This window comes from Copadichromis virginalis, linkage group LG15, assembly GCF_057382275.1.
Source record: "Copadichromis virginalis isolate Kocher_CV1m ecotype Utaka linkage group LG15, C_Virginalis_male_GT1.1, whole genome shotgun sequence".
Classification (NCBI taxonomy): Eukaryota; Metazoa; Chordata; class Actinopteri; order Cichliformes; family Cichlidae; genus Copadichromis; species Copadichromis virginalis.
In genome coordinates this window covers 4,256,798-4,284,771 of record NC_140632.1, presented here as the reverse complement: position 1 = coordinate 4,284,771, position 27,974 = coordinate 4,256,798, and the positions used below count along the sequence as shown (strand labels likewise).

The following is a 27,974-nucleotide window of genomic DNA, read 5'->3' as shown; positions in this document are numbered from 1 at the left end:
TCGGGGTCAGTCCACTTCCCACGAAAATATCCAGGAATTGCTCACTGGCAGGAAACTTTAATTTAAGGTAAGAATGGGTTTCTTATTCTCGGTTGGGAAATTTGTATATACTTGATAGGGGGAGAGGTTACCGTTATTTTACTACGGAATTTGATCTCTGACGAAGAAAAAAAAAATCATAACACATGATTGCGATGACCCTGTTGGGATTTATCCGTAGGCCTATATAGGGCTCAGCGATAAATGCACCCCAAGACTCTTCTGGGAATCATGAATTCTTGGAAAGTTTCTGTTTATGAAAGTTTCTAAAGAAAGTTTGCTATCATTTTTCATAATTTTTGAATGATTTAAGGATTGTTTCGGAGCTTAGTGACTATTTACAGTGAATAAGGAATCGCTGAGGCCTTTTTTTACGTGGTGTGGGTGTCCTGTATGAGGAGTTCCAATATGAGATCTCATTGAATTGTATATTTTGCATGAATATATTTGCTTTTCTCTTATTAGAGCTTCTGCATTAAAACAAATTTGCTGTCTCCATCAGTTTTTTTGCAGCTAGTGTAATACTATGCCAGTGAATTCATCATACTCCGACACATCTCAACAAGCTTTCCCTCAGCAGGCATGCAAGCTCCAACTTTTTACTGCACCCTACAGCAGCGCATAGTGCAGGAAGGGAGCAGAACAAAGAAAGCAGAGTGTGTGTATATAAAAAAATCCACCATCACAACAACACAGTATCAAAAAGTCACTGATATACAGTGTTGCGGTGAATAGTTCAGATTAGTTTGTGTCAGAGTTTTCATGTCTTTATTTCCCACATTTCAGAGCTCAGATGTGATATAAATGTAGGCTGGTGCAGTGTGTGGAGATTGTTGTTTTGTATGATCTCTCCTGCACCAGATTCGTGTCCCTGCTCGTAACACATTCCACAGCTGTGCTGCTCCTCCTCCTCCCCCTTTCCTTTCTTATCTGCCTTGTGTCTTTCATCCATCACTCTACCTTATTAACATCAACCAATCAATCCCCCAGATGTGTGCTGTTATACTAGGTTGTGTCGCGTTAGTTAGCGCATGCTGCGTGCTCTGCAGTCTGATCTGTTTTCTTCCGCCCGTCGGTGTGTTCGCTGGTGTCTTATTTATAAATGGTATTGAGTGAGGGGAGTAGATCGGGGGCTGCAGTATCATTGCAGAGACACTGCAGCAGAAGCAGAGTTCGAATCTACTCCATACGCGGCCACTCAGAGACAGAAACAGTAAGGGATGTGTGGTGGTGAAATCTTTGCCAAGTAAATCAGAATGTTGAGAAACACTCAATCCTCTGACTCAATCCCAGACATTTCCTTATTATCCGAACAAACGGGATCAGCAAAATAATCCACATATTTTAGAGTAATTCCCCTCACTAAGTGCTTAATTAGAGATAGTAGTTTCCTTCTAAGATCCCCTGTGCTGTGCCCCTGTGGTCACGTTCACTAAACCCTTGAGCACCCCCACCTTTTTTTTTTTTAATAATCTCTTCATTGTCTTTTTAGAACAGGACCATGGCTACACCTGCAAAATATGGAGAAACATCGTGGCAGCTATCTGTGCAGGTGGATCAAAAGGAAGGTGACGAGTCCATGAAATTTAAGATGAGGGTGATGGGAGACTTGCACATCGGTGGCCTCATGCTTAAGCTGGTGGAGAAAATCAGTAAGTGTGCTTAGCACGGATGTGTTTCTGCATAGTGGCTGGAAGGATTTTAAAAGTGTGTAACTACAAAGGCTAACAAACAACCTCAACCTACATGTGGTGCTACAGCAGCTCTGTTAGCCAAGGCACACCCTTGTTTGAGCTGCATTCTTCTACACTACAGTGCCATTGTGTTGTCACAGTGCGCCAACTTGTGTAGCCCCAGGGGCCAAAGTTCAGCCAGTCTCTGATCTGATATCAATTTACGCTCCTCTATAAACACAGAGGAGCTAATGTGGCTAACTTAAAGGCAACTTTATGGAGGTGATTCAAAGAGCATGGGACATAATAAATGACTAAGCGGCTTGTCATCAACAGATGGATTTCAGCCCAGCACCATAAGATGATGTCAGGTAGACTCATTAAACCACACCACCTACACAACCGTGGGAGCGGAAAATATTTGTGACGCTAGCAGATGTAGTTGTTGGTGAAGTATGTTACCTATGGAGCCAGAACCTCCCCCTGAAGGCTCTTTAAACCCGACATGTAAATTAGTGCAATAACTTTATGTGTGAACTACCCCTTAAACCTGACATGTGTTAATAATATGCAGGTGATAAAATGTCTTACTTAATACGTCTGCCTTGCAGAGGCTCCTCAGGATTGGTCGGACCATGCTTTGTGGTGGGAACAGAGGAAATGCTGGCTGCTCAAGACCCACTGGACCTTGGACAAGTATGGGATCCAGGTAAGATGAATTCTTACACCCAAAGGAATGTGGAATATCCCTTAAAATATCCAATGGGAAGGTGTTCTCCAGTCAAATCTGGCTAAATAAATTACGTGTGTTCTTGCAGCTCTTAAAGGTGTAGAGAGGTTTTATATAACACGTTGGAAGCTATTAAATAAAATTATATCCTCCCACTTAGAGAAACTCTTATTGACCTATTCACTGTAGCCAAAACCATATAGGTACATAATAATGTTTGATATCTTATCCAGTCAAGTAATGTTTAAGCCCAAGTACAAACCCTGATTCCAGTAATGGTGTAAAAAATGTGGACAAAAACACCAAAGTATAAATTAGACAAAAACGCTTTAATATTTATTTTAAATCTCGATTAGTTCTACTGCAATGGCAGACATTTTTTACTACATGCACACCAACATGATATTGATAATACTGGGTTTCCAACACAAAGTAAATATACAGGATATACACTGGCTTGACACCTGAAGTGTCATGGCTACTGGACAGACTCACGCGCAGACAGTTCTTTCTTTAAGAACAAAAGGGGATTATTTATTTATTTTATTTATAATATATATATACACGTACTCCTCTTCAGCCGCACTCGCTCCGAAACTCCACACACGCTGCCACACCCGGGCAGGTCCCGTGATTTGGTCGAGAAGAGGGATATCTACACAGAGAATTCAATGTTAGTTCCACAGCAAAATACACACAAGGGATTAGTTTGATAATGCCGAGAGCACGAACTCAGGAGGTTCAACGTTCCAGCGGCGAGCTGTTCTGTGCCACTGCCTTAAATAGCAGCTGGGGAAATCAGCCAGATCAGCAGCAGGTGGACACAATCACACAGGTGGTGGGCCAAGAGCGAGAGCCCGTAACGAGCTCCACCCAGGCAGAAAGGAGGAGGAGAGACAGAAAACAAAAACAAAAAACAACAACACGTGTAGCCAGCGTGAGCCAGCCAGAGAGACACGGGGACCGTGACATGAATTCAATTCAATTTTATTTATATAGCGCCAGATCACAACAAAAGTCGCCTCAAGGCGCTTCATAGATACAGAGAAAAACCCAACAATCATATGACCCCCTATGAGCAGCACTTTGGAGACAGTGGGAAGGAAAAACTCCCTTTTAACAGGAAAAAACCTCCAGCAGAACCAGGCTCAGGGAGGGGCGGGGCCATCTGCTGCGACCGGTTGGGGTGAGAGAAGGAAGATGGGATAAAAGACATGCTGTGGAAGAGAGACAGAGGTTAATAACAGATATGATTCAATGCAGAGAGGTCTATTAACTCGTAGTGAGTGAGAAAGGTGACTGGAAAGGAAAAACTCAATGCATCATGGGAATCCCCCGGCAGCCTACGTCTATTGCAGCATAACTAAGGGAGGATTCAGGGTCACCTGGTCCAGCCCTAACTATATGCTTTAGCAAAAAGGAAAGTTTGAAGCCTAATCTTGAAAGTAGAGATAGTGTCTGTCTCCCGAATCCAAACTGGAAGCTGGTTCCACAGAAGAGGGGCCTGAAAACTGAAGGCTCTGCCTCCCATTCTACTCTTAAATACTCTAGGAACAACAAGTAGGCCTGCAGAGCGAGAGCGAAGTGCTCTAATAGGGTGATATGGTACTACAAGGTCATTAGGATAAGATGGGGCCTGATTATTTAAGACCTTGTATGTGAGGAGCAGGATTTTGAATTCAATTCTGGATTTAACAGGGAGCCAATGAAGGGAAGCCAAAACAGGAGAAATATGCTCTCTCTTTCTAGTCCCTGTCAGGACTCTTGCTGCAGCATTTTGGATCAGCTGAAGGCTTTTCAGCGAGTTCTTTGGACATCCTGATAATAATGAATTACAGTAGTCCAGCCTGGAAGTAATAAATGCATGAACTAGTTTTTCAGCGTCACTCTGAGACAGGATATTTCTCATTTTAGAGATGTTGCTCAAATGGAAGAAAGCAGTCTTACATATTTGTTTAATATGTGCATTAAAGGACATGTCCTGGTCAAAAATGACTCCAAGGTTCCTCACAGCGTTACTGGAGGCCAAGGTAATGCCATCCAGAGTAAGAATCTGGTTAGATACCATATTTCTAAGATTTTCAGGGCCGAGTACAATAACCTCAGTTTGATCTGAATTAAGAAGCAGAAAGTTAGCGGCCATCCAGGTCTTTATGTCTTTAAGTCATTCCTGCAGTTTAACTAATTGTTGTGTGTTATCTGGCTTCATAGATAGATAGAGCTGGGTGTCATCTGCATAGCAGTGAAAATTTATGCTATGTCTTCTAATGATGCTGCCTAAGGGAAGCATGTATAGTGTAAACAGAAGTGTAAACATGAAGCTAATATAAATACAATTCATTTTGCTACACAGGCCGATGCTGAGCTGCGCTACACACCCCAGCATAAACCCCTGCTACTGCAGCTTCCCAATATGAAAACCATCCAAATGACCGTCAGCTTCTCCAATGTGGTCTTCAAGACGGTGACAGACATCTGCAGAATACTCAGTAAGCGTCTGTTTCTTCTGATTGCTCTCTCCTGCATTATTATAGCTCTAATTTTGAATGCCTCATTCACTGTTCTAAGTTCAAGGTTCAAGTTCCTTCCCATATTCTTCCTGTCTGCTCCTGCTTTGCACCATTTCAGACATTAGAAGACCAGAAGAACTGTCACTGCTGAAGCCTCCGGATGATGCCTCCAAAAAGAAGAAGAAGAAAGATAAGGACTCAGAGCAGGAGGAGATTTGGGACATAGATTTACTCAGTGGCGGACCAAGTGGAACAGGTACTCTGAAAGAAAAAGATGTGCAATAGGAATAGATGGTCTTTCATGTGCCTTGAAAGACTCTGTAAGCCTATCTAAGGGAATTGGTGCTGTTTACAACGATATGTGCATTTGATTCATTACTTTCTGTGTGCTGCATTTTGCATGAAGTTCATTTAACCTAAAGAAAAATGGTATATAAACATACATATTTTCAAGGTATATGAATGGAGCATCCCCACTGTAATTTTAAGTTTTGCATGGTATGTAGTGCATCTGTGATCTGACAGGGCACATTTCTCAACAGTGAGATCTGACAGAATTGTTCAGTATGCTGCCGTGTTCTCCAGGAACACCCACTCTCGCACTCTTCCTCTGAGTCCAAGTTCATACTCTGCACCATCCTAAAAATCGCTCCGCCTTCAGTCTGTAGCTCAGTTTATTTTGTTTTTCTCTCACCTTTTTTTCGAAGTTATATTCTAACTTTGGCTTCTTGGAATTTGGATTTTAAATGCAGTACCTTTATATTTAGTATAAATATGAAGATATGTTGAATCTTAGCTAATCATTAGCCCTTTATTTCCCTCAAACTAGGCCCCATGTATAGTAAGACCATGAAAGCAACCTATGACCCTGAGAATGGGATGCCAATGTCTGCCACCAGCGTTTGGTTTGGAGAAAATCCTCTTGCAGAATCTCAGACAAACTTGGCACCTGCCGAGCTGGCCAAGATGTATCAGCCGTTGTCACTGGTGGACAAAGCAGTCAACAATGCAGGGTAGAAACCGACCGGATTTCCTATCTCAAGCTGATTATTATACATTGAGAGATATTTCTTTCCCTAGATAAACATTTGATTTTGTTGTTGTTATAATAAACAGGTGGTTGGACTCATCCCGTTCACTTATGGAGCAAGACATTCAAGACTATGACAAGCTACTACTGCGCTTCAAGTACAATGTCTTCTTTGATATCAATCCTAAGGTAAGAGATCCAAGGTGAACACAAAAAAAGGAAAATGTTGACCTAAAACCGCATGTTTCTGTGTTTTAGTATGATGGCGTCAGGATAACCCAGCTATATGAGCAGGCCCGCTGGTCTATCCTGTTGGAAGAGATAGACTGCACTGAAGAGGAAATGCTGATGTTTGCATCTTTACAGGTGAGAAAAACTTGCCATTGCAGATAGCAAGCAAATGATTTTTTACAGTTGAAGTTGTTTAAATGTGGTGCAATCATTATTGTTTGCTTGCATATACTACGTGTGGAAGATTATTAAATGTAACCCTTGTTACCCTTCGCAAGAGGATGGTTTGGTTGATGAGTGTCAGGGTTAATGAGAAAACTGTTGTGTGGCCCAATAAAATAACTTTAATAACAAGAAGCACTTGGAGAGCACAAACCTCCAACTCAGCTCACTTTCTTTTTAGGGGAATAGTTTTATATTTAGTATATTTACATTTTGTTTCTTTGTTCTTTTTAAATGTACTTTTAGAGCTTTGCAGCCAAACCAAGAGCCAAACCAAGAGCAGGCTTTTGTTATTTGCTCTGCTGAAATCAATTTTAGTATATTTGACAGTTTTTGGATATAATTATTTTTTATTTATGTGGATTTAGTAGGTGTGTAATATTAATTTCACTGTTTAAATGTTAAGTAATAAATCTAATTTTTTACCTCCAAAAAACATTAAAAAAATGTTTGCATGTATTCAGCTTTTTATGTATTTAAATGGTTATAACCCGTTACTATAACAAAGTTATAATAAATAATGAGATATTTAGAATATATGTCATTCATACTCACAGGATCAGTAGGAAACATAGTTTTAAATAGCTCAGTATAGCACTATTATCACACTTTCTGATCAATGTATTGATTTTGAAGGAGAGGACAATAGTTTTAATCATGTCACATTGTGTTCATTTTTATATGGCACTTTCTATATGCTGATAATAAGTTATAAGGCTTTTTGTCAATTTTCAATTAAGAGTTTTAATGGCTTGTTAACATGACCTCACACCACACACATACTAAGTTTTACCAGGATTCATTCAAAATGTTTGTTGTGTTGACAGACAGAATGCTATGCCAACTGTCCCAAAAACACAACTTTCTTGGCAGAAGTAATAATGACCTATATTTCAAATTTCAAGATGCTTCACATAACAAATTACTCCTTATTCATTTGACTGGCTGTTTTTGGATAAATGCTCAGATTTGGATCCTGAGGACTATAAAGCTATAGATTGTATGTCATTATACATTACACTTCTCATAAAACAAGGCATACTAGTGTAAACTTTCCTTTGGTAAAGCTTTGAAATGAAGATCATGGCATGCAATTCTTCAGGGCCACAGTAATGCAGCTTTTTTAGTCTTTGATACAGTTTATGTTTTTCTTAACGCTCATAGTACAGCAGAGTGATGTGGGTGCCTAAATCCATCTGAGGACATGTCAGGACATGAGGAAAATCCCAGTGGAAGAGGAGGAAAGGAGGGGGAGGCAGGGAAACGAGTCATACAATTAAAGACAGAGTAGCAGAAAAGCTAGTACGGTAATAATTAGAATGCCCCAACAGACACAATAGGAGGAAGCTGATTATTACCTGCAACATGATGAGTGTCCTGATTTCATCCCATCTTTGGTGACTTCAGCTATTATTTTGCAACGACTGGGACAGTGATTCAGAAATCACAGATTCAAAAGGAATGCTGCACTCACCTACACATTGGTGCAAAGGCTGGCACGCTGGGCTGTGCTCAAACCTCCCTCTGACTCATGCCAGCCTTGCATAACCTCCTAAGTCATGTCGGAGAACTTCATTACCACTTGTAGTTGTTAAGCCCAGTGCAGAATCTTAGCTTTTTGAGATTCCTAACCAGAAGTCTTTGTCCCAACAGTATCGCATTTGTAAACTGACCGTGTCCACTGAACCTCTGAACAACTCTAATGAACCAGAAATTGACGAAATAGAGGCAGCCCTATCCAACCTGGAGGTGACACTCGAGGCCGGACACACAGACAAAATTCTGGTAAACATATTTTTAAAAACCAAATGTTTTCACCTCTGTTGCAGTAGAATACCTGCTCTGAAGCTGAGGTTGATAGACAAGCCTTAGCTAATTGCATGCATGGGATAATTGACAGTTGTTTGTCTTGCCCCCAGGAAGACATTACAGACGTCCCAGAGCTGGCAAATTCCCTCCGACTGTTTAGGTAAACCCAACTTTAAATATATTACATTTATATTGCACAAAGATGCTAAATAATTATTGAAGTGTAATCATTCATCATCATAGTAATGTGTGTGCATGCTGCCCTTAAATAACCAAATTTAAGGTTTATAAGATCAACATTTGTTAGAGATCAAAGGCGTACTGGATAAACATAAAATATTCTGTTTTAAAATTCATTTTGTGTGTTTTTGTCTCTGATTCATGCTCCTGTTTTATAATGTCCCTGAGGATATCTGATAATTAATGAAAGGCTCTCAGAATTGCTGCTCTGAACGAGCAGCCTCCGTTATTAAAAAATAAGACTTTATGCACATTTTAAAACATTTATGCAGTTTTGCTTAAACAAATGTACTTTTTCAATGCTAAATCAGGCCAAAAAGACTGACGCTGCGCTCATACAAAGAGTACTGGTTTGTATTTAAGGACACCACCATCTCTTACTACAAGAACAAGGAGGCCTCCAGTGGAGAACCAATAGAGCAGTTTCACCTCCGAGGTCAGTAAAAAAGAATTATGTGAAAAAATTATTAATAAGTTTGAATTTAAATGGGCCCTATTATGCTTTTCTTTAGTTCATAACTTTATTTCACATTATCAAACATGGCGATTGTTTCAAATAAAGAGCTCTGCATATATATATATAAGGATATATGTATGCAATCCTGTGTACCAAAAGTTCAGGACTCACACAACATACCTCCCTGTAGCTTCTCTCCTCCTGTCATCCCCCCAAAACCTCATCCTAATGGAGACTGTATCTACTCACAAACCACCAAAAGGAATCAGCAACAAATTATTTAAGCATAAAAAGACAAAGAAAGAACTCCACCAAAAAGTAAAAGTGTTAAATGTGGATTATTTACCTTTAGATATCTCTCCTCTAAGTCCCTGTTAGTAGATAATGTAATGATAATAATCAACATGTTGATTTTTTCGGCCTTACAGAAACCTGGTTACAGCAGGATGAATATGGTAGTTTAAATGACAACACCGCCAAGTCATACTAATTGTCAGAATCCTTAAAGCACAGGCCGAGGAGGAGAACTGGCAGCAATCTGCCAATCCGGCTTGTTAATCAACAAAAGAACCAGTCAGTTTTAATTAATTTGAAAGCCTGACTCTTAGCTTTGTAAATCATAATTAGTAAACAAAAAATAACACACACAGAAAAACTGTTTTATTTGTCATAACTACAGTCCTCCTGGCCCTTATACAGTTTCTTTCTAAATTCTTTGAGTTTTTATCTGATTTTGTGCTCTGCTTTCATAAAATAACATTTTTATAACACTCTGGACTTTATTCTGGCATGTGGCATACAAAATTAACAGTTAACAGGATTCCCCAAAACCTTCTTTACTCTAGGGGCTTTATCTTACAATACAAAGCACCTTGGGGGGACTGTTTTTTTGTAATTTAGTGCTATATAAATAAATTTGAGATGAAATTTAATTGAAATTGCTGTTGGTAATGATTTCAGTAAGAGCAGGTGTTAGTTTATTATGGTCACAGAGGTACATAGCTAGCACATGGCTGTTCAAATCTTCTGTTTACAAGGAGCAGCCAGTCAGTAGAAGAAAAGGAGGGAATGAGAGGAGCTAAAACCAGTTGTGGATGAACTGAAGAGCTGCAAAGACCCAGTATAAGATGAGAAAGAATTATGTTAAAGTATGAATATGCAAAGCTACATTAATAGAGACAAGCACTAAAAATACATAGCTGGGGGAAAAAAAGGTTAGTCTCCCACTGAGAACCAAATGAGAATGATCATTTCCCCTCAAAGGCTAGAAAAACAGAGAACCAAAGTATTCTGATCATTTCATATATGAAATCCGCTTTGTCCGGGGCCGGGTCGCGGGGGGCAGCAGCCTAAGCTGAAATTGAGATTTAAAATGTAATTCTTTAATATACATTTTAAGCTGCCACAAAGACAGCAGTTATATTCTGTGACAATATTCTGTTAGAGATCTGCTGTATCTATCCATTCTTATATTACCATCTCCTCTTCTTGATTCCCAGGCTGTGAGGTGGTCCCTGATGTCAATGTAACTGAAAAGAAGTTCGGCATCAAGCTTCTGCTGCCAGTGGCTGATGGAATGAATGAGGTGTACATCCGATGTGACAATGTAAGCCCCACCTTATCATTCATATAAGTAAAGAGAATGTTTTCAAAGCAAAATCTTTACTTTTTGAGATTTTGTGCTTTTTTTCTGTCAATACCAGTAAGTCTTCTTTATTTTAAAACGAATGCCTTGTGTATATTTGTGTATATAAACATGAGAAATTTGAAGCAAACTTTACACCTTGTTATTCTATTCCTTCCCTTTGGACCAGGAAACCCAGTATGCTAAGTGGAAAGCTGCATGTGTCCTCGCTTCCAAAGGCAAGACAATGGCGTACAGCTCTTACAAAACAGAAGTGAAGCACATTCAATCTTTTCTGCAAATGAAGAACCTGGCGCCCCCTCCTGGTCAATCAGCTCCTGACGTCGAAGCGATGGATATGAACGCCGAGTGTTTTGTTTCGCCACGATACGCAAAGAAACACAAGACCAAACAGGTTTGTCTTAGGTTCGTCATATTTTACTTTGCCGACAGCTATCTTTTTTTTTAAGTATTATTATTTAATTTGCCTTTGATTTCTGCATCAAGCTGACCGCACGTATCCTCGAGGCACACCAAAACATAGCACAGCTGTCCCTGGTGGAGGCCAAGATGCGCTTCATCCAAGCATGGCAATCACTCCCAGAGTTTGGTATCAAATACTACATTGTCAGGTACGGTGAAAGGACTGATATAATAGACGTTCAATGTCATTTATGAATGATAATCCAAGAGATTTTCCTTTTGCTTATTTTTCAATCATTCAGATTCAAAGGGAGTAAGAAGGATGAAATTCTTGGGATTTCATATAACCGCATGATTCGTATTGACATGTCCACTGGGCTGCCTGTCACCACATGGAGATTCGCCAACATGAAGCAGTGGAATGTCAACTGGGAGATAAGACAGGTGAGGGATTGTTTTTTTTTCTTCCTTCATTCAGGACATTTCTGGTGTATTATCTACAGACAGCATTACTTTAAATCCTGAATCTCTTGTATGTAATTACAGGTGGCCATAGAATTTGATCAACATGTGTCAATAGCCTTCTCCTGTGTGAGCTGTGACTGCAAGGTAGTCCACGAGTTCATCGGTGGTTACATCTTCCTCTCCACGCGATCTAAAGACCAGAATGAAACACAGAATGAAGAACTGTTCCATAAACTTACCGGAGGCCAAGAATGAGCAAAGATGTATTAGTCTATGCTTTTTTTTTAAAGAGCATTGATCACTTATTTACATTTATGTTACAGTGTGAAAATAGAGCACTCATCAGCTAGCTGCAGTGGTCCATAAACACTGACCACATCAGTGACAGAAGAAATGTGATACCAAATCACATGAGATAAAGTGATATATTTTTGCCCAGAGAAGAATGCTATGATCATTTTTCATCATATATCTTGTTTTAATCAGTTACGCCAATGTTCCCCGCACTAGGAAAATAACGCTGTTGATGTAAATATGTCAAGACTATGTCAAAAGTCTGGATGAACTGATGTTTTCAAGAAGTACACATTTGTTTCCAGCTGCACAAATGTACTCATTTCAAAAAGTAAAAAGTAATTAAAGGATTTTTTTTTTTTATTTTGCAACTTGTTTCACTTTTTTTTTTTTTTTTGGCTTACAGTTTTTATAATTGGTCCTTTTTTTCTGAGAGTTTAATGAACTCTGTTGGACTGATACTTATATATATATCATAGTCCCTTGCTGATTAGTCTGATCCTTTAAAGCACTAAAAGTCTCATTAATCCAAATCGCTTGCACATTTTTGATTGCATGTTTCAGTCGCTCCCAGTAGGGCTCGCTACAGCGAATTATCCGCCTCCATCCCTCCCTTTCTTGCATTTCTTGCATCCTTTCTCTAAAACAAGGGTGGGCAATTCCAGTGTCCTGCAGGTTTTAGATCTCACCTTGGGTCAACACACCTGAATCACGTGATTGGTAAATGGCCTGTATTTGTATAGCGCTTTACTAGTCCATAAAGACCCCAAAGCGCTTTACATATCCAGTCATCCACCCATTCACACACACATTCACACACTGGTGATGGCAAGCTACATTGTAGCCACAGCCACCTTGGGGCGCACTGGCATAGGTGAGGCTGCCGGACACTGGCGCCACCGGGCCCTCTGACCACCACCAGTAGGCAACGGGTAAAGTGTCTTGCCCAAGGACACAACGACCGAGACCGGCAACCTTCCGATTACAAGGCGAACACCAAACTCTTGAGCCAAGATCGCCCCACATTAGTGATTAGTTCATTACCAGGCCTCTGGATAACTTCAGGACATGTTGAGGAGCTAATTTAACCATTTAAATCAGCCGTGTTGGTTCAAGGACACATCTAAAACCTGCAGGGACACTGGCCCTCGAGACCTGGAGTTGCCCACCCCTGCTCTAAAACCAACTCTCTGCTTGTCCTCCTTAACTACGTCCATCATATCAGAAAGTCTTAGTCCCTACATTCAAAATCCCTACTCTCAGCTCCACAATCCTTCTTTCTCGCCACCTCCGAACATGCCTTCCCCTTCTTCTCCTCCTCGTCCGTCTGCAGCCAACAGTAGTACTAGCACAATGCTGGTCAACAATCACCCCAAATCTTCTCTTGCCTTCAAGCCAGGCCTTTACAGCCACTTCAATATGTTAACCTCAAAACATTTTGCCACAGTTTTAGAAGTACGTTTGGGATTATGTTTATTGGGAAAACCCATTTTTGATTTTTTTTTTTTTTTTTTAAAATCCTGTAGCCAAAACATATCACTGACTTGATGCTGCGTCCACTCTGCTTTACGGTTAAGGTAGTGTCTGTTTGTTTTAAATAAACACCTGAAGGAAGCATCTTAAGCCTTGCAGAGGAATAGATTTGCACAGATCTGGAAAAATCTTTCTACAAGTTTCTACATGCTATTATTAGAACAACAATCAAGTCCTCCACTAATGTGAACAACCACATGGTTGCGTTGGACTGGAAACTGAAATGGGCCTTTAAGTTTGTGGGACGGGGGATTCATGACTTCAGTAAATGTCAAATGTCAGCATATTATTAAAGCAAAAAATTACAATAGTTTTCAGTGTATTTCAGTGATATTTGATTTCTCCCGACTTTATACTGTAATGCTCTAAGCTGATAGTATACAAAAACAGACAGATATTTTGCCAGATTTAACTGGAATTGGCAACAGCTTTATGCAGCATATGTCATTCTGTGTAAACTCAATGTGCTTAACACAAAAGACAAAAATACCTATGTAGTTTTACAACGCATTAAGGCAGTGACAGCAAAATATAACATTTTTTTAAAAAGATGTTGAGTCTATTTTTAGTCACAGATGTAACTGATCTCCGGTTAGCAGGCAGCTTATTCCAAAAACAGCACCACCGTGATTGTCACAGATAATAAAAAGCATAGATATGACGAGAAGAAGACCTTATTTGCTATAAGTATCATAAAATTCGTCCATGTTGCACATAATGTTCTCTAAAGATTAACACGTTATATATACAGAATATAATTTTGCATTATTGTGTTCCAATGCTTCTTTAAGTCCCGCTATGAAGCCGTTTTCTCGGGAAAGATCACCTTTTCCCCTCCCCGTACCCATGATATCGATTATTCTGAACTCTAAAGTTAAACTTAGCGCACTTCTATTCACTCTATACCCTCCTATTGGCTAGCGAGCTCGTCGATGTCTAACCAGCCAATCACAGGCAAGTAAGTCGAAGCATGGCACCAGCAGCACTCTGCTTTCGTTTAGCCGTCCTGAGAAGCTAGAGAAGTGAAAGCTAACACGTGGAAATATTAATTTGGGATATTTTGCTATTTATGCAGGGTAGTGTAGTGCCTTTTTGAACTGTGCCTTGACAGCGAAGACCCCGAATCATTAGCTGAGAAAAACATTTATCGTTCAGCTGAGCTAGTTAGCTCGTTTATGAGCTTCGTTATGGCGGACAACGGAGACGATGATAATCAGTACAGAATTAAAGAGGGTGACTACGTTGTGTTGAAACGAGGGGAAATCTTCAAAGCTGTGCAGATTCAGCCGAGGAAGTAAGTTGACAGCTTTAAAGGAAAATAGAAGCATTTTAACCACCTTAAATACTTCACTGAATTTGTGCTGATCATAATATTTTTACGAGAAGCACAGACTGAGGATTAGCTCACATAAGATGCTTTTGTGTTCATTTGTTATTTTCAGATCAAAGCATGTGTGCAGTGAGATGTATTATGCAGATTATACTAACAAACTGCTCTTTCTGTCTCTCTTAGAAAGGTGATTTTTGAGAAGCAGTGGATCTTCCTCGATAATGCAGTGGGACAGCTGTACAGCACCACATTTGAAATTTTGTCTGGAGGAAATCTAAAGCCACATGAGCTCAAGGACACTGCAAGCCCCCTTGGTGTGTAACCTGCTGTTAAATCTTAAGTCTTTTTCATATTTTCAGATATACAACTGACTCTTTTATGCTACCAGTTGCATTTGGACTTGTGACGACCACCTTCTATACCCAAATAAATATGTCATAGACTTTCTACCGCCTATAACCTTTTACTTACAGTAGTGTCTTTGTGTGCTTGTTTGTGCCTCCCAGATGCAGTGGAGGCAGGTACAGACAACAGAAACATTGTTGACGATGGCAAATCACAGAAGCTGACCAGGGATGACATTGAGGCTCTTAAAGAGAAAGGTCTGAAGGGTCAGGTACATGTGAAACTTTACAATTTCACATTTAAATGTGTCAGAGTACTGCCTATAGTTGTTATCTTACAGAGTGATGGTAAAAAAATACTTTTTTTTTTCATTGCAAATTGGATGGAAAACCAATGTTGACCAGTATCTCTAATTGATGACTTTAATTGAATATATGAAAAATACAGAAGGTAACTCGGTTAATACTGATAATAGTACTTTTGCACCAACAAGGGGATGCCTTAAGAGCTAGGCAGACCTGAAAAACTATCTAAAGCCAATGAACATTATGTGAAAGTCATGTCATAAAGAAATGGGAACAAATCCTGTAAAGTCATGACACGGGACCTGAGAGATTCATTTGGCCATTCAGCTGATCCTTTCACTGTTTACTGAAGCCTCATCAGAAATGATCTCAGTGGAACAGCAGCTATTTTTACAGAAGGAAATACTTCCTTAACGAAATCTCACAAGTCCACTTCTAATTTGTGAATGCCAAATTACAGAAGAACTGCACTGAGAATCCATGGCGATAAGTCTCATGGAACGATGAATCCTGATATTCCTAAATAAGAACAGAATAGATCAGGTGAGTGGTACAGCACGGAGTGTTTATGGCCATCTGTAAAACACAGTGGAGGCTCTGTCATGGTTTGGGACTGCATTTCAGCCAGTAGTGTTGAGGATCTTGGCAAAACTGATGGAATTAGGAACACAGAAAATTACTATCAGATATTGATCCACCATCTATTACCACCTGGAAAACATCTGATTTGCAGCAGCTTCATTTTGATAAGGATCCCAAACATAGTGCCAGTGAAGTAACCTGGATAGAAATGCAAAGAATGGAAGACTATCAGTCATGGCCTGCACCTCAACTTTGTTGGTGTGGGATCATCATGACAGACAAGGGGACAAAGGGCAGTCAAGGTCCAAAGAAAAGCTTTGAATGTCCTTCAAGAAGCCTGGAGAACTGTTCCTGAAGACTACTTAAAGACATTGCAAGAAAGCTGCCTAAGAGAGTTGAGGCTGGTCATTAGAATTGTCGATTTCTGATTTATATATATATATAGTATTTTCATGTATGCTTGAAGATTTTTCAATAAAGTGCTGCACCTTTTCCCCCATTTTCCTAGCACAATGTAAAGAAATAGGGGGTGGCATAAGACTTTAGCACAGTACACATCTAAATGAGTTACTGCTTTAGAGACTTGTGTAAACAAGCAGTTAAACATATGACATATTTATTTAAAATAGATTTTAGTGGTTGCACATCTTAAATGGGAACCAACAGGCTTGGCGTTGAGTCCCGCATACATGATAGCAAAGTTGTAGGAAAATAAAGAGACAGAACACATTGTGTTTTTGTCTTTTCGTGGGAACATTGTGTTTTTAGGATTTAATTAAATTGCTGTATTCCAACATAAAGTGAGACGAGCGACTGTATGTGTGTTTGGTCATCACAGGACATCATTAAGAAGCTCGTAGATAACCACGCCACTTTCGGAGATAAGACTGAGTATTCCCAGGTTAAATACATCAAGAAGAAGAAGAAAAAGTGAGTCACTTATGATGATACAGCCACAGCCTGTTCTGGACTGTTATTTAACGAGCTGTGTTTTAATTAGTGTTATCGGTTGTTCCCGTCTTTTGCAGGTATGAAAATACGGTGATGATTCTAAAACCGTCCTGTCGCATCCTGGCTATGATGTACCACGGCCGCGAACCAGGGAAGATCTGGTGAGTCAGCACATGAATTATCAGTAAGTGTGTTTTCTTTAAATAGCTGTAAGATGTCTACATGAAACAAATATTTCCATGTGCCGCAGCCACCTGCGGTATGACACACTTGCCCAGATGCTAACTCTGGCGAACATCCACGCTGGCAGTAAGGTGTTGGTGTTTGAGACTTGTGCTGGGCTTGTACTGGGATCCATCATGGAAAGAATGGGAGGCAAGTTTCTTCTTCTCTGTGCAGTTATTAAGGTTTTTTTCTTGTTTGTTTTGTTCTTCTTGCACACATCTTTTCCTTGATCTTTTGAATAAATACTCTTTGCTTCCTCCTCATCCAGGCTACGGATCAGTGATCCAAATGTACCCAGGGGGTGGGCCAGTGCGGGCGGGAGTGGAGAATTTTGGCTTTCCTGCGCATTTTCACGACACGCTGCATGAGTTTCCCATCTGCCACGTCAACGCTCTCTTGGCAGGAACTCTGGACACCAGTGCCAAAGACCCCACTGCTGGTAAAACTCGCCTTTTTTTTTTTTTTTTAACAGTCTTTTCAAGATAGTTACACCCCTTTAGTTTCAGATGTAGAAGTATAGCTTCTCTCTTCCGTTTGATCTTCATTTGTTCACGTGAGCATACAGAAAACGTTTAATTCAGTAGTTCAGAAAGTAAAACAATAACCTAAATCTAACTTGACCCGTAAAGTATGATTCAAGAGACTGAATCATACTTTATGGTGTTCAATGTTACGCTGACAAAGATTTATCATTTCAGAGAATACTCATGAAAAGCAGTTGAACTTGGCTGCAGAGAAGAAGCAAAACCAGCCTGAGGCAGAAGAGCAAGGCACTCCAGAGGAGGAGAGCATGGTGACCAACACTGGTGATGATGCTGGTCAGGACGTGGAGAAAACGGAGAAGGATAAACTCAAAGAAGCCAAGGTGTGTCCAGCGTTCATGCATTTTCCTTTTTCCCCCTCAATCCTCTTAGTTTTGTTGTCATCAGGAACAGGAGCTAGCCTGCTAGTCTCACTTCATAAAAGGAAGCAAACACAGATGCACCATTTAGAGTAAATACTCCCAATTCTTTATGCTGCTATGAAGTTGCTACTCTGACTTCATAGAAGTTGCACAGACAGTCAAATGTGGCTTCCATGTTTTCATGGCAAAGAAGATATGTATGGGTGTGCAGATTTAGCAGTAGTTATCATTAAGCTAGTGAGGTACTCGACATCTAAAGATGATTCATGTCCTAAAAAACAAAAATATACCAGCCTCCTGTCACTTTGGACTCAAAAAAGGAACATGAGTAAATAAGTGCCGGTAAGGTTTTTGAAGGTTGGTGAAGTTAAGTTAGATGACAGTTAGAGTTTCCATCCACAGCACAATATTATGGCACTGCATGCTTGGTTGCGTAAGTTGCATAATAAAAATTCTGTTGGCTGGACAGTATTCCTCTTTGGTGCAGTTAATCAGTACAGATGTGGACACTGTAATCATGCTCGTGTGCAGACTAAAGCAATCATACGGAGACCCTTTGGAGGAGGTGGTCTCAGTTCCAAACTAATTCCAGAGCAGTTTCTTTATGGTGACAACGTGATCCGACCCAACTCACAAGGGCACACTGCAAGATTGAGTCGTTTCTGTAGCCATGTATGGATTGCATTCTCGGCTGTACTATTAATACATAACATAGATGTGTATTAATACATAAAAGTATGAGGGATGAATTTTCCATGTTATTGTCTCGTTCTCATGTGGTTTGTGGTGGCACCTTTGGTTCACTTGGAGGATTAGCTGAGTGAAAAGAAACTAAAACACACAAAAAAAACTACATGTCTAAATACTCATCTACTAATTCAGACCATAACCAAAAAACAATGGATGTAAAAACACATGAAGTCTTAAAACTATTTAAAAAAACAAACGAACATGGATGACAGTAGCATTTGTTGACAGGGCCAAAGTTAAAAGGCAGCATAAATAGTATTATTGGACGGGTAATATATCATCACTAAACAACTGGATACAGTCATCAATGATGCTGACACATCATTGATGACTCTCAACAGTACACATACTATCATATGGTTTCCTGACCTCAGGGTTTGTTTGTTTTCTACAGGCTCAAGTGAAAAAGCTGAGACTAGAGGAGAAGCAGAGGAAGCTGGCAGCTACCGCCGCCCTGCTGAAAGGAAGGAATGCCGACGGGTTGGTGTCTGATTTTATTCCTACATCGACATTTCTGTCTCTCATCCCGCTCTTTCTAACATCCACCTCTCTCCGCTCCGGCTCTGCCTTTTTAAAAATTACTCCATATTCAACCAGGTCATTTAAAAAAAAAAGAAAAGAAAAAAAAAAAGAAGCAATTACAGTAGATCACAGGGATGAGAAATTTATGAATGATTATAGTGTCATTAACTATCTCCATAAAAGTCATTAGAAATTATTTGTTTCTTCTGAGCACACACATATTGACTATTGTACATTGCCCTTTACGGGGTAAGTAAATTGATTGCTCAGCAGCTTCCTCTCATATAAAGTGAAGAACGCCTTATAGTTGTTTTGTGACTGATGGATAAATTGTTATCAAGGTGACATCTGAGACTGGAATACAAGTGTTGAGCTTGTTTCCCTATTGATTCCCCTCTAAATCACTGCTGCTTTATGATAATCACATTGTCCTAAATCACCCTTTTTGACTCGCTGTCTCGTTCAGCTTTCTGAAATATAGTACGAATGTCTACTACAGGAAGGTACTAAATCCTTGAGTCTTGCTTTAATGTCTTGCATGCAGCATTAGTTACTGAATTGCTGTATTGCCTACCTACGCATTTCCTGTACAGCTGACAGTGTATTTCATACTAGGCTTGTTTGCCTAATCATCTCTCTCTTCTTCACCTGCAGGCTGGTTATATCGAGCCGGTTTCACCCCTGTCCCGTCCTTTTGGGCCTGCTCAAATTCCTCTCACCCTCCAGGCCTTTTGTAGTTTATTCCCAGTATATAGAGGTAAGATCTTCCATGTCCCGTACGGAACAAAGCTAATAAGTGAGATCTCTCATTAGTTGCCACTGTAGTCAGGCTTGTATTGGTTAGACATCCAATGGAGGGGGCTGCCATACCACATGAATGCAATGGGCATTATCACCGCCAAGAGGTTGCTTGAACTTATTAACTTCCTTCATGCCCATGTTGCTAGAAAGAGCAATCTGTCATATTTTCTATGTTGATTTCCGCAGCCTCTCATAGAGTGCTTCAAGAAACTCAAGGAATGTGGCGGCACAGTCAACCTCAGACTCACAGACACCTGGCTGAGACATTACCAGGTAAATATTTGGACTCTGCACTGTGTGTGCTTTCTGTTTTTTTGCATTTGAAGCTATTCTATAATCAAAGTATAATGAAGGTGGCTCATAGTCAACAAGCAACAGGGAATAATTACTCAAATCAGCACAGCTAACTGCTTTATCACTGTTTAGGTTAACTAGACAATTACCTCTTTTCCATTAGCATCGGCTCTGCTCAACTCGACTCAACTGCTACTTTTTTTTGTTATTATTTTGATTTTTGTGAAGGAATTGCTCTCATGACTAATTAAGTGCTGCCGCTGACTGGATAGTCTGTGGCATACAGAGTTGACATTACACTTTCCCATTGACTCATACCGCTTGGACCCCCAACTGAGCAGGTACTAAAAAAGTAGATGGTAACAATAAAAACCGAGTTTAAAGAAGATTTGGGAGTGTGTCTGTGGGAACTGCTGCCCTCTCATCCAGAAGATTTGTGAGCTCAGATATTGATGTTCAACGTGAGGGCCTGACCCATAGTTTTCATACTAGATCACGTTAAAGGTGTTTAGTGAGCTTGAGTTCAGGCTTCTACGCAGGCCATTGAAGTTTTCCACACTAATCTCATCCAGCCGTACCTTTATGGACTTTGCTTTCTGCACTGGGGCACAATCATGCTGCAACAGAAAAGGGTCGTTCCAGCTTTTCCTTTACTGGAACAAAGAGGGGCAGGCCAATCCAGGAAAACAACCCCATGGCATTATTATTATTCTACCACACTTTACAAATTTAACAAAACAGACAGGCAGGGAGCCCAAACCCACCCATCAGACCACCAGATAGCAAAGTGTGATTTGTCACTGTACAGAACACTGCTCCAGAGTCCAGTGTTGGCACCTTTATACCTCTCCGCTGGTATTGTGCTTGGTGATGTGAAGCTCATTTGCTCGGTTATGGAAATCCATGCCCTGGAGCTCCCAGCACACAGTTTTGTGCTGATGTTTATGTCAGAGGAGGTTTGGAACTCCAGGCTTTTTTAACACTGTCTGCCTAAGCAGTCTGTAATGTTACATGGACTTCCACTTTGTGGCTGAATTGCTTTGGTTTGTAAATATTTTCACACTTACAGCCGAACAAGAAATAAATTTCCCAAACTTTTTGCTGCGATAACATCCTGTTACAGTGTCGTGCTCAAATTGATGATAGCAGCGATGTATAAACGTTGAGACCTTTTGAAACACTGTGTAGATGGACCCGATCTTTCACAAATGTCTGTAAATGCAGACTGCATGGCTAGGTGCTTGATTTTTATACACATGTGGACATGGGACACCTTTATTCAAAGATGAAGAGGTGTGGCCCAATATATTTGCCCAAATTAATAATTGTGGATTATTATCTTTCGATTCATTGGTTGTTGTCCCACCAGGATCTATTGCTTAACCATAAGTATTCACAATGTGTAATGACACAATCCAGAAAAGAATCTAATTCTCCGCTTAGAAACTGCAAGCATTGAATTAATTAGAACACGGGGATGTTGCTGATTATCCCTGTTGAAGCTTCTTTTATTTCTAAACACTTTACTTTGGACTAACTTATAAAATCCTTCTACATTTGGGAGCATCACTACATTACATTAATTGCCACTGCTCTTGATAAATTATTAGACTCCCTACTTTTGTTTTTCTTTATTTTGCATTCCTTTTCATTCCTATTGCTTCTTACAGAATTGGATACTAAGCAGCAGCAACTAGATAAATGCATGTTTGCAGACTCTCAGGACCAAAGTGTTATTCACCCTCTAACCATTCTTGCAGAGTTAATGTCTCCTGACTGAGACTCTGTTTGGTCCCTAGGTGTTGCCTGACAGGACACATCCTCTGCTACTAATGAGCGGGGGCGGGGGCTACCTCCTCTCAGGGACGACCGTTGCCACGGACCACTCGAAACCTGCAGGCTCTAAGCAAGCTGAAGAACCAGCGCCAAAGAGACAGAAACTGGAAGACACGGAGGGATAAACAAATACAGAAGCATCAAATCTTTTTAAGGGCACATTCCCAGAGGCCTGTAGGGATTTTTTTTCCTCCTGTGCTGTTGAACTGATTTGACACCATCAGTAGTAAGGGGAGACCGAGTGTCTGGTTTGTATTCATCAGAACACTTTTTCCTGCCGGGTGTGCTCACATCAGTGGAGATGAGGAGTAAATTGTTAGCCAGTTTATAGTTTGTGTGTCGAGAGTAACAGCTTTGGTTGTTTTTGTCCTGAGACAAGTAAAAGTTTTTTTTTTTATGCTTTCCAGATTCTACGTTATAACTTGCTTTTATTTTATTTTGTTATTCTTGCAGAAATTGCCATTTGTTTTATGAAACAGTTGCTGATGCAGCTTTACTGCGGGCTACATTTCTACCTGCACATTAAAAAGCAGTACTAAAAGAACCAAATGTGTGACCACGTTTTTTCTTGGTCCCAGAATAACTGTTTATTGAGTGCAGTCAGAACAAACTCTGCAGAACACATTTAAGTAATTATGATCTCATATATGTATATATTGTTTTTACATTTCTCTGAATATAAACATCCAAGCCATTCCCATGCTGTTTGATTTGATAACATCAAAATATCACAAAAACGAAAACTCAGCTAAAATGCTTTGGCAAGGCTCCAGGGTTGTTTTTTTTCTTCATTTTAACACTGCAAGCACACTAAACTGGGAGACATACAGTAAAATTGCAACTTTTTTTTTTCTTTTTTCAGTTATGCAGTGTTTTCATGCAACTTGGCTGCAATTTTCTGCAACTCCATATCCATCGCTGCCAGGTTCTGTAGCTCTTTCTCCTGAAAAACACAGATTAACACATTACCAACATTTCCTGCTGGAACAGCATCACATTTGGAATAGAAATCAGGACTGAATGATCATACATTTCCTTCTATTTCCCCCGCCACCCTGTGCCTGCTTCAAATAAAATATTGTAATTGGTCATTTAGGTTAACTAGTCCCTCGTCATGCTTGTAGTTGCATTGCTGAAGAACTAATAAATCATTATGCCATCGCCTCCCTAATTTGTTTTTCTGCTTCAAAGACAGGGAGGTCTCTGTAGGCTCTAGTTCTTTTTTTTTTAATGGGTATATTATTACTTTGTTTGCTCTGAGAAGCTGCAGTCATGTGGTTCTTACTGTGATTACTGCAGCACTCATAAAACGCTGGTCCAGGGAGAGCAAAAAAAAAGAAAGAAGCGCTGTGAGGAAGTCAGCACGCAGATTCAAAGCAAGCCAGACGAGTCGCTGCTCATGAATGCACTGGTTAGATTCTCCTTTATGTTTTGAGGACATGCTCACAAGGGGCGGTTCTTGATGTGCATTTGCACAGATGCGTTGAGCTTTTTGAAGGATAAATCCCAGGATCACGGTGCAGGCTAGAGATGTCCCTAATGAGACGAGCTGCTTTTTCTCCTCGTGAAGCGGTGCGGTGGAGGTGTGTGATGCGCTCCATGGTTTTACTAGGTCAGCTAAATGTGGTGCAAATAGTTTACAGAAACAGCTGCAGAGTGCAGTGTGGGTTTTTTTTATCAGTTTGCGTTTTTTGGATGAACTGACTTTTTGTAATATTAAATTACCTGTTTGTTGTCTGAACCCTTCTGATCATCAGTATAAGTGACAGACGTGATTCCAAGACTAATTTTCAGTCTTCATCAGTGGCATAAAACACTTTTTTTTTGCACTTGTGAATGCAGCCTTTTATAGTTGTTGTTTTTGTTTTTTTTTGTACCTCCTGTGGTGTAAGTGCTCTCTGCTGTGAGCTCCTCATTGCCTCCTCTTGAGGAGAGTGGTTAGCCAGCTGGTTTATCTTATAGCTCAGCAACTTGGTCAGTTCATCCATCTGAACAGACAAAAAGGGGAAAAAAACACATTATGTGTCTACAAAAATATACAGTGACTTCAGACTGGGTGAAGTAACATTCTGTTGAAAAATGTCAAAACTAAGCGCTCTTTGATGTAGCACACAGAGCAGTCATATGCATTTGATTATCTTCAGTCAAACGCTGTATTGTCACAACCTCATGCTTACCTTGTTTGAGGTTGCAGTGTGTTCTTCTGAATCCCTTTTAAACCAGGCTGGGTGGTAGAAGCCTCGGTAAATCCAGGGATTGCGCTTCTCAGCAAGATATCTGAAAAATGGTTAGATTTTTACCAACTTCTTCTTATTTATTCATTTTTTATGGCAGCACATGTTTCATTTGTGAGATTTGGCTTTTATTCTCTGTTCTTACAGTAATCTGCAGTATTTTGTGCTCCAGATTGCAGGCAATGAACCTGCGACACTTAACAGTAGAAGTCATTTGATGTGAAAAAAATATTTGAAGTACCTCAAAGCTGCGTCTCTGTCCTTTGCCGCCTCCGCGTCTTCTTCTGTGAGCTCCTCATCTCGTTTGTGTTTCTTTTGGTGGTACCTGCCGGGTCTCCAGTTTCTCTTCTCTTTTCCAGTATCAAAATCCCAGTATTCTTGGCTGCGTTCTTCATCCGGTTCATCCCTAGCTTCATCTGACAGCTCTTCATCCCGTTTGTGTCTCCTCTGGTTGTACCTGCCGGGCCTCCAGTTCCTCCTCTCTCTTCCAGTGTCAAAATCCCAGTCTTCTTGGCTGCGTTCATCATCCGGTTCGTCCCTAGCTTCATCTGACAGCTCCTCATCTCGTTTGTGTCTCCTCTGGTGGTACCTGCCAGGCCGCCATTCTCTCTTCTCCCTTCCAGTGTCAAAATCCCAGTCTTCCTGACTGCGTTCTTCTTCTGGCTCCTCTTTGGCTTCTTCTGACAGCTCTTCATCTCGTTTGTGTCTCCTCTGGTGGTACCTGCCAGGTCTCCAGTTCCTCTTATCTCTTCCGGCATCAAAATCCCAGTACTCCTGGCTACGTTCTCCATCTTCCTCGCCCTCTGATGGCTCATTGCTGCGTTTGTGGGGTGTTTTCTTGTGATGATAGCGATGTGTAGGTTTCCAAATGCGTTTGTATCTCTCCTCCTCATCCTCATCCCCGTGCCTTTTGTCTGCTTCCCAGCGCTCTTGGCTACGGTCCTCATCTACCTCGTTTTCTCCTAGAGGTTCCTCATCTCGTTTGTGTTTTCTTTGGTGGTATCTTCCAGGCCTCCAGTTCCTCTTCTCTCTGTCTTCATCTTCCTCTTCCTCATCGTCTGACCTCTTTTCATCTACTCCCCAACTCTCTTGGCTGCGCTCGCCATCCTCTTCTTCCTCTCCTCGTTTGTGCCTTCTTTGGTGGAATCTTCCAGGCCTCCAGCTGCTCCTCTTCTCCCGTTCTTCTTCCACATCGTTCTCATGTCTCTTGTCCTTCTCATCACCCAGACTCCAGGATTCTTGGCTGCGCTCATCTTCTGGGTTTTCTCTTTTTTCTTCCACAGACTTCAGGAGTTCCTCGATGTCTTTCACATCTGCTGCCTTTGCCACTGGCTCTGCGTGAACTTTGACTATCTCTTCATGAGTTACTGAGCCATCCCCACTCTTCTTGTCCAACGGGGCATGTATAATACCTGTGACAGAGCAAAAGAAATATTATAAACAATCCACAAAGAGCTACACAGGTGCAAGTTATGATGGATTTGTAGAGGAATTTTAACCTTTAGATCAAAAGAATAATGATCTGAGGAAATCAGCACTACTTTTTTTTTAGAGAAGTCATGTGAAAACTATGATCATTTTTAATGTAATGCTGCCTGATTTTATACCTGCTCAAAGCTTTAAGCTTCTCACTTGCGCTCTGAGTGCTGTTTTACCCGTCTGAAGGTTAAAAAAATAATAATAATAACAATCCTGGAATTATCCAACCGATCATTTGTGCCACAGACCTGCTTGGATGATGTCTTTGCATTGCTGATCGACCTGAGAGTCCGGTTTGGAGAGAGCTTTGGACAGAACTTCAACCAAACATCGTGTTACCTGGAAAAATCAAATGAGCTAAATAACAATATAGATCTTTGCACAGAAAATGCTTTGATTAAAAAGCAACGAATCGAAAAACATACCACATCCTCTCTCTGCTCTTCTTTACCAACTGGAAGCGCAAGATTTCCTGCATTGGAATAATTAAAAAAAATGTATCTGTGTTAAACATATAGGTTGATAAGCGAATAGTTTGCTTGTAGCGAATCTGAGGAATCGATGGCGTCTCTGTCCATGGTCCTGAAGAAACTTATTGCACAGCACTCAACAAAAAAGGGGTGAAAAAACAGAATAAAAAGAAAGGCATAACTCTTTCACCTACCTGTCAACAGAGCCGTAACCGCCAGCACGACAAGTCTCATCGTGACGAGCTGACGGGTAAATCCGGGAAAACGTGACAAAGCTGGAGCTCTCGTCCCTCCGCGGCGGCAGGAGAGAGCTGCGCTGACTGTGCGCCTGCTGCTCTGAGTGTTGCAGCAGAGGAGCGCCTTAAATAAAGAGAGGAGTGGGCTGGAGGGGCGTGGGAGGAACAACCTTAGGCTCAGTTAATGTCATGACTCATTAGACCTGCAAAGAGAGCGACTTGATGGGAATTTCGACATTTTGTGGGAAGCCAAATTGTAATCCGGTTATTGTCGCGGTGCGTTCAGGTGACACGTTAGGTTAAAGAGGCGCTGGCATTAAGAGTTCATGCGGCGTGTTTGTCCTGCTGGTACGGCGGGTGGACACGACACGACCCCGAAGATGTTATGCAACGTGATACCTTACAAGACTACTTTGAAAGTGTCGTTTTCGATGTTCCCAGAGAAGTTTCTGTTTGCTGCTGGTGCTTGTGTCCTCCTTAGAAAAATAGTTATGTTTATTTCAGGTTATGCCTGGTGGCTAATTCCCTTAAAATATCAGTTGTCTCTGCGGTTTCCGGTTGTAGTTATATAATTCCTCCCTTATATTTGCCCAAACGGCTTGGGTGTGCGCGCTAAAGAAAGTCAGAACTGTACCCAAATTTCCCCAGTGATTCATCCACCTTTGAGCGAGCACCATCCACTTTCCTTTGGGAGCCAGTGGGCTTCAGCACTAGCAGAGGAAAACTAATGGAGATCTGCATCATTAGTTGTTGTGGTTAATCCTGCCTGGTGCGCATATAAGAAGAAATCAAAAGAAAAAAAGACTGTGTAGAGGTGTTTTTATTGTTACTGATATTGTTATTGTTGCCTTTTTTCATTGTGCAGTGATCTTTCTGGTGCAGTGTGGGCCTGATCAGGTGTGTAATCCCGCTGTCATAGAGAAACACGAACATTTACCCACTGCAATGTACAAAGTACAATTGTGGGTGTGTGTAAGTGTAGAGATTTTCTTTCCATTCCCAACTTTGTGGGAAACTAGGCTGTGCATAAACAGTGCCAGGATCTGTGAGTGCTGCTGTCTTTATGACAAACACTGGATTGGAATGAGCTGACACATGCAGCGACAGAGCTCAGACGTAGTAAGCTGGCCTCAGCATGGCTAAGGACATTAAAACTGACAAGTCCTGGCATCTTCTTTTTGGCACTTTGCATCATTTTCACTTCCCTGTACAGCAGTTTGTTCTCTCTTTGTCTACAGTGCAATCAGACGCAGGAAAAAGAAGGGAAAAAACAACAACAAATCAAATTAAAAAGTGAACTGAGAATTTTGACAATATAGAATGCTTAAAACTTAAAGTGGTTCCATCTCGGATGTTTTTAGATAAGTATTTTTTACATACGATGAGAAGCACTGACCTTTAAATGCCACAAAATACATTCAAATTCAATC

The 27,974-nt window shown here is 40.7% G+C and overlaps 3 protein-coding genes across 3 annotated transcripts; 2 read left to right on the top strand and 1 right to left on the bottom strand.

Annotated features, from left to right (window-relative positions):
- fermt1 (FERM domain containing kindlin 1) lies at positions 1-12,110 on the top strand. Its single transcript, XM_085431417.1, has 16 exons — positions 1-67; positions 1,532-1,691; positions 2,324-2,421; positions 4,796-4,931; positions 5,071-5,208; positions 5,782-5,965; positions 6,069-6,171; positions 6,241-6,348; positions 8,089-8,220; positions 8,355-8,404; positions 8,796-8,920; positions 10,441-10,547; positions 10,756-10,980; positions 11,073-11,197; positions 11,291-11,432; positions 11,535-12,110. The coding sequence occupies exons 2-16, from the start codon at positions 1,541-1,543 to the stop codon at positions 11,706-11,708; spliced, it is 1,998 nt and encodes a 665-aa protein (XP_085287543.1). The 5' UTR covers positions 1-67; positions 1,532-1,540; the 3' UTR covers positions 11,709-12,110.
- A 2,128-nt stretch (positions 12,111-14,238) lies between these two features.
- Positions 14,239-22,879, top strand: trmt6 (tRNA methyltransferase 6 non-catalytic subunit). The gene is made up of 12 exons (XM_085431416.1): positions 14,239-14,574; positions 14,794-14,924; positions 15,117-15,226; positions 16,681-16,772; positions 16,871-16,954; positions 17,044-17,168; positions 17,287-17,457; positions 17,717-17,883; positions 19,067-19,152; positions 19,849-19,951; positions 20,182-20,268; positions 22,089-22,879. The coding sequence occupies exons 1-12, from the start codon at positions 14,456-14,458 to the stop codon at positions 22,248-22,250; spliced, it is 1,437 nt and encodes a 478-aa protein (XP_085287542.1). The 5' UTR covers positions 14,239-14,455; the 3' UTR covers positions 22,251-22,879.
- chgb (chromogranin B) lies at positions 22,407-26,842 on the bottom strand. The gene is made up of 7 exons (XM_085431415.1): positions 26,503-26,842; positions 26,264-26,310; positions 26,087-26,177; positions 24,601-25,771; positions 24,303-24,402; positions 24,003-24,113; positions 22,407-23,068 (listed from the first exon to the last, which is right to left on the bottom strand). Exons 1-7 carry the CDS (start codon positions 26,540-26,542, stop codon positions 22,988-22,990), a joined length of 1,641 nt encoding a protein of 546 aa, XP_085287541.1. The 5' UTR covers positions 26,543-26,842; the 3' UTR covers positions 22,407-22,987.
- Between the last annotated feature and the right edge of the window lie 1,132 nt (positions 26,843-27,974).

Excerpts from the sequence above, each read along its gene's own strand:
- fermt1 (XM_085431417.1), top strand. The coding sequence starts at position 1,541 with ATGGCTACACCTGCAAAATATGGAGAAACATCGTGGCAGCTATCTGTG. Across the intron at positions 4,932-5,070 it reads AGACATCTGCAGAATACTCA|ACATTAGAAGACCAGAAGAA; the intron begins GTAAGCGTCTGT and ends GCACCATTTCAG. Across the intron at positions 11,198-11,290 it reads ATCAAATACTACATTGTCAG|ATTCAAAGGGAGTAAGAAGG; the intron begins GTACGGTGAAAG and ends TCAATCATTCAG.
- trmt6 (XM_085431416.1), top strand. The coding sequence starts at position 14,456 with ATGAGCTTCGTTATGGCGGACAACGGAGACGATGATAATCAGTACAGA. Across the intron at positions 15,227-16,680 it reads AGAAAGGTCTGAAGGGTCAG|GACATCATTAAGAAGCTCGT; the intron begins GTACATGTGAAA and ends TGGTCATCACAG. Across the intron at positions 19,952-20,181 it reads TTTATTCCCAGTATATAGAG|CCTCTCATAGAGTGCTTCAA; the intron begins GTAAGATCTTCC and ends TGATTTCCGCAG.
- chgb (XM_085431415.1), bottom strand. The coding sequence starts at position 26,542 with ATGAGACTTGTCGTGCTGGCGGTTACGGCTCTGTTGACAG. Across the intron at positions 26,311-26,502 it reads GGTTACGGCTCTGTTGACAG|GAAATCTTGCGCTTCCAGTT; the intron begins GTAGGTGAAAGA and ends ATTCCAATGCAG. Across the intron at positions 24,114-24,302 it reads ACACTGCAACCTCAAACAAG|ATGGATGAACTGACCAAGTT; the intron begins GTAAGCATGAGG and ends TTGTCTGTTCAG.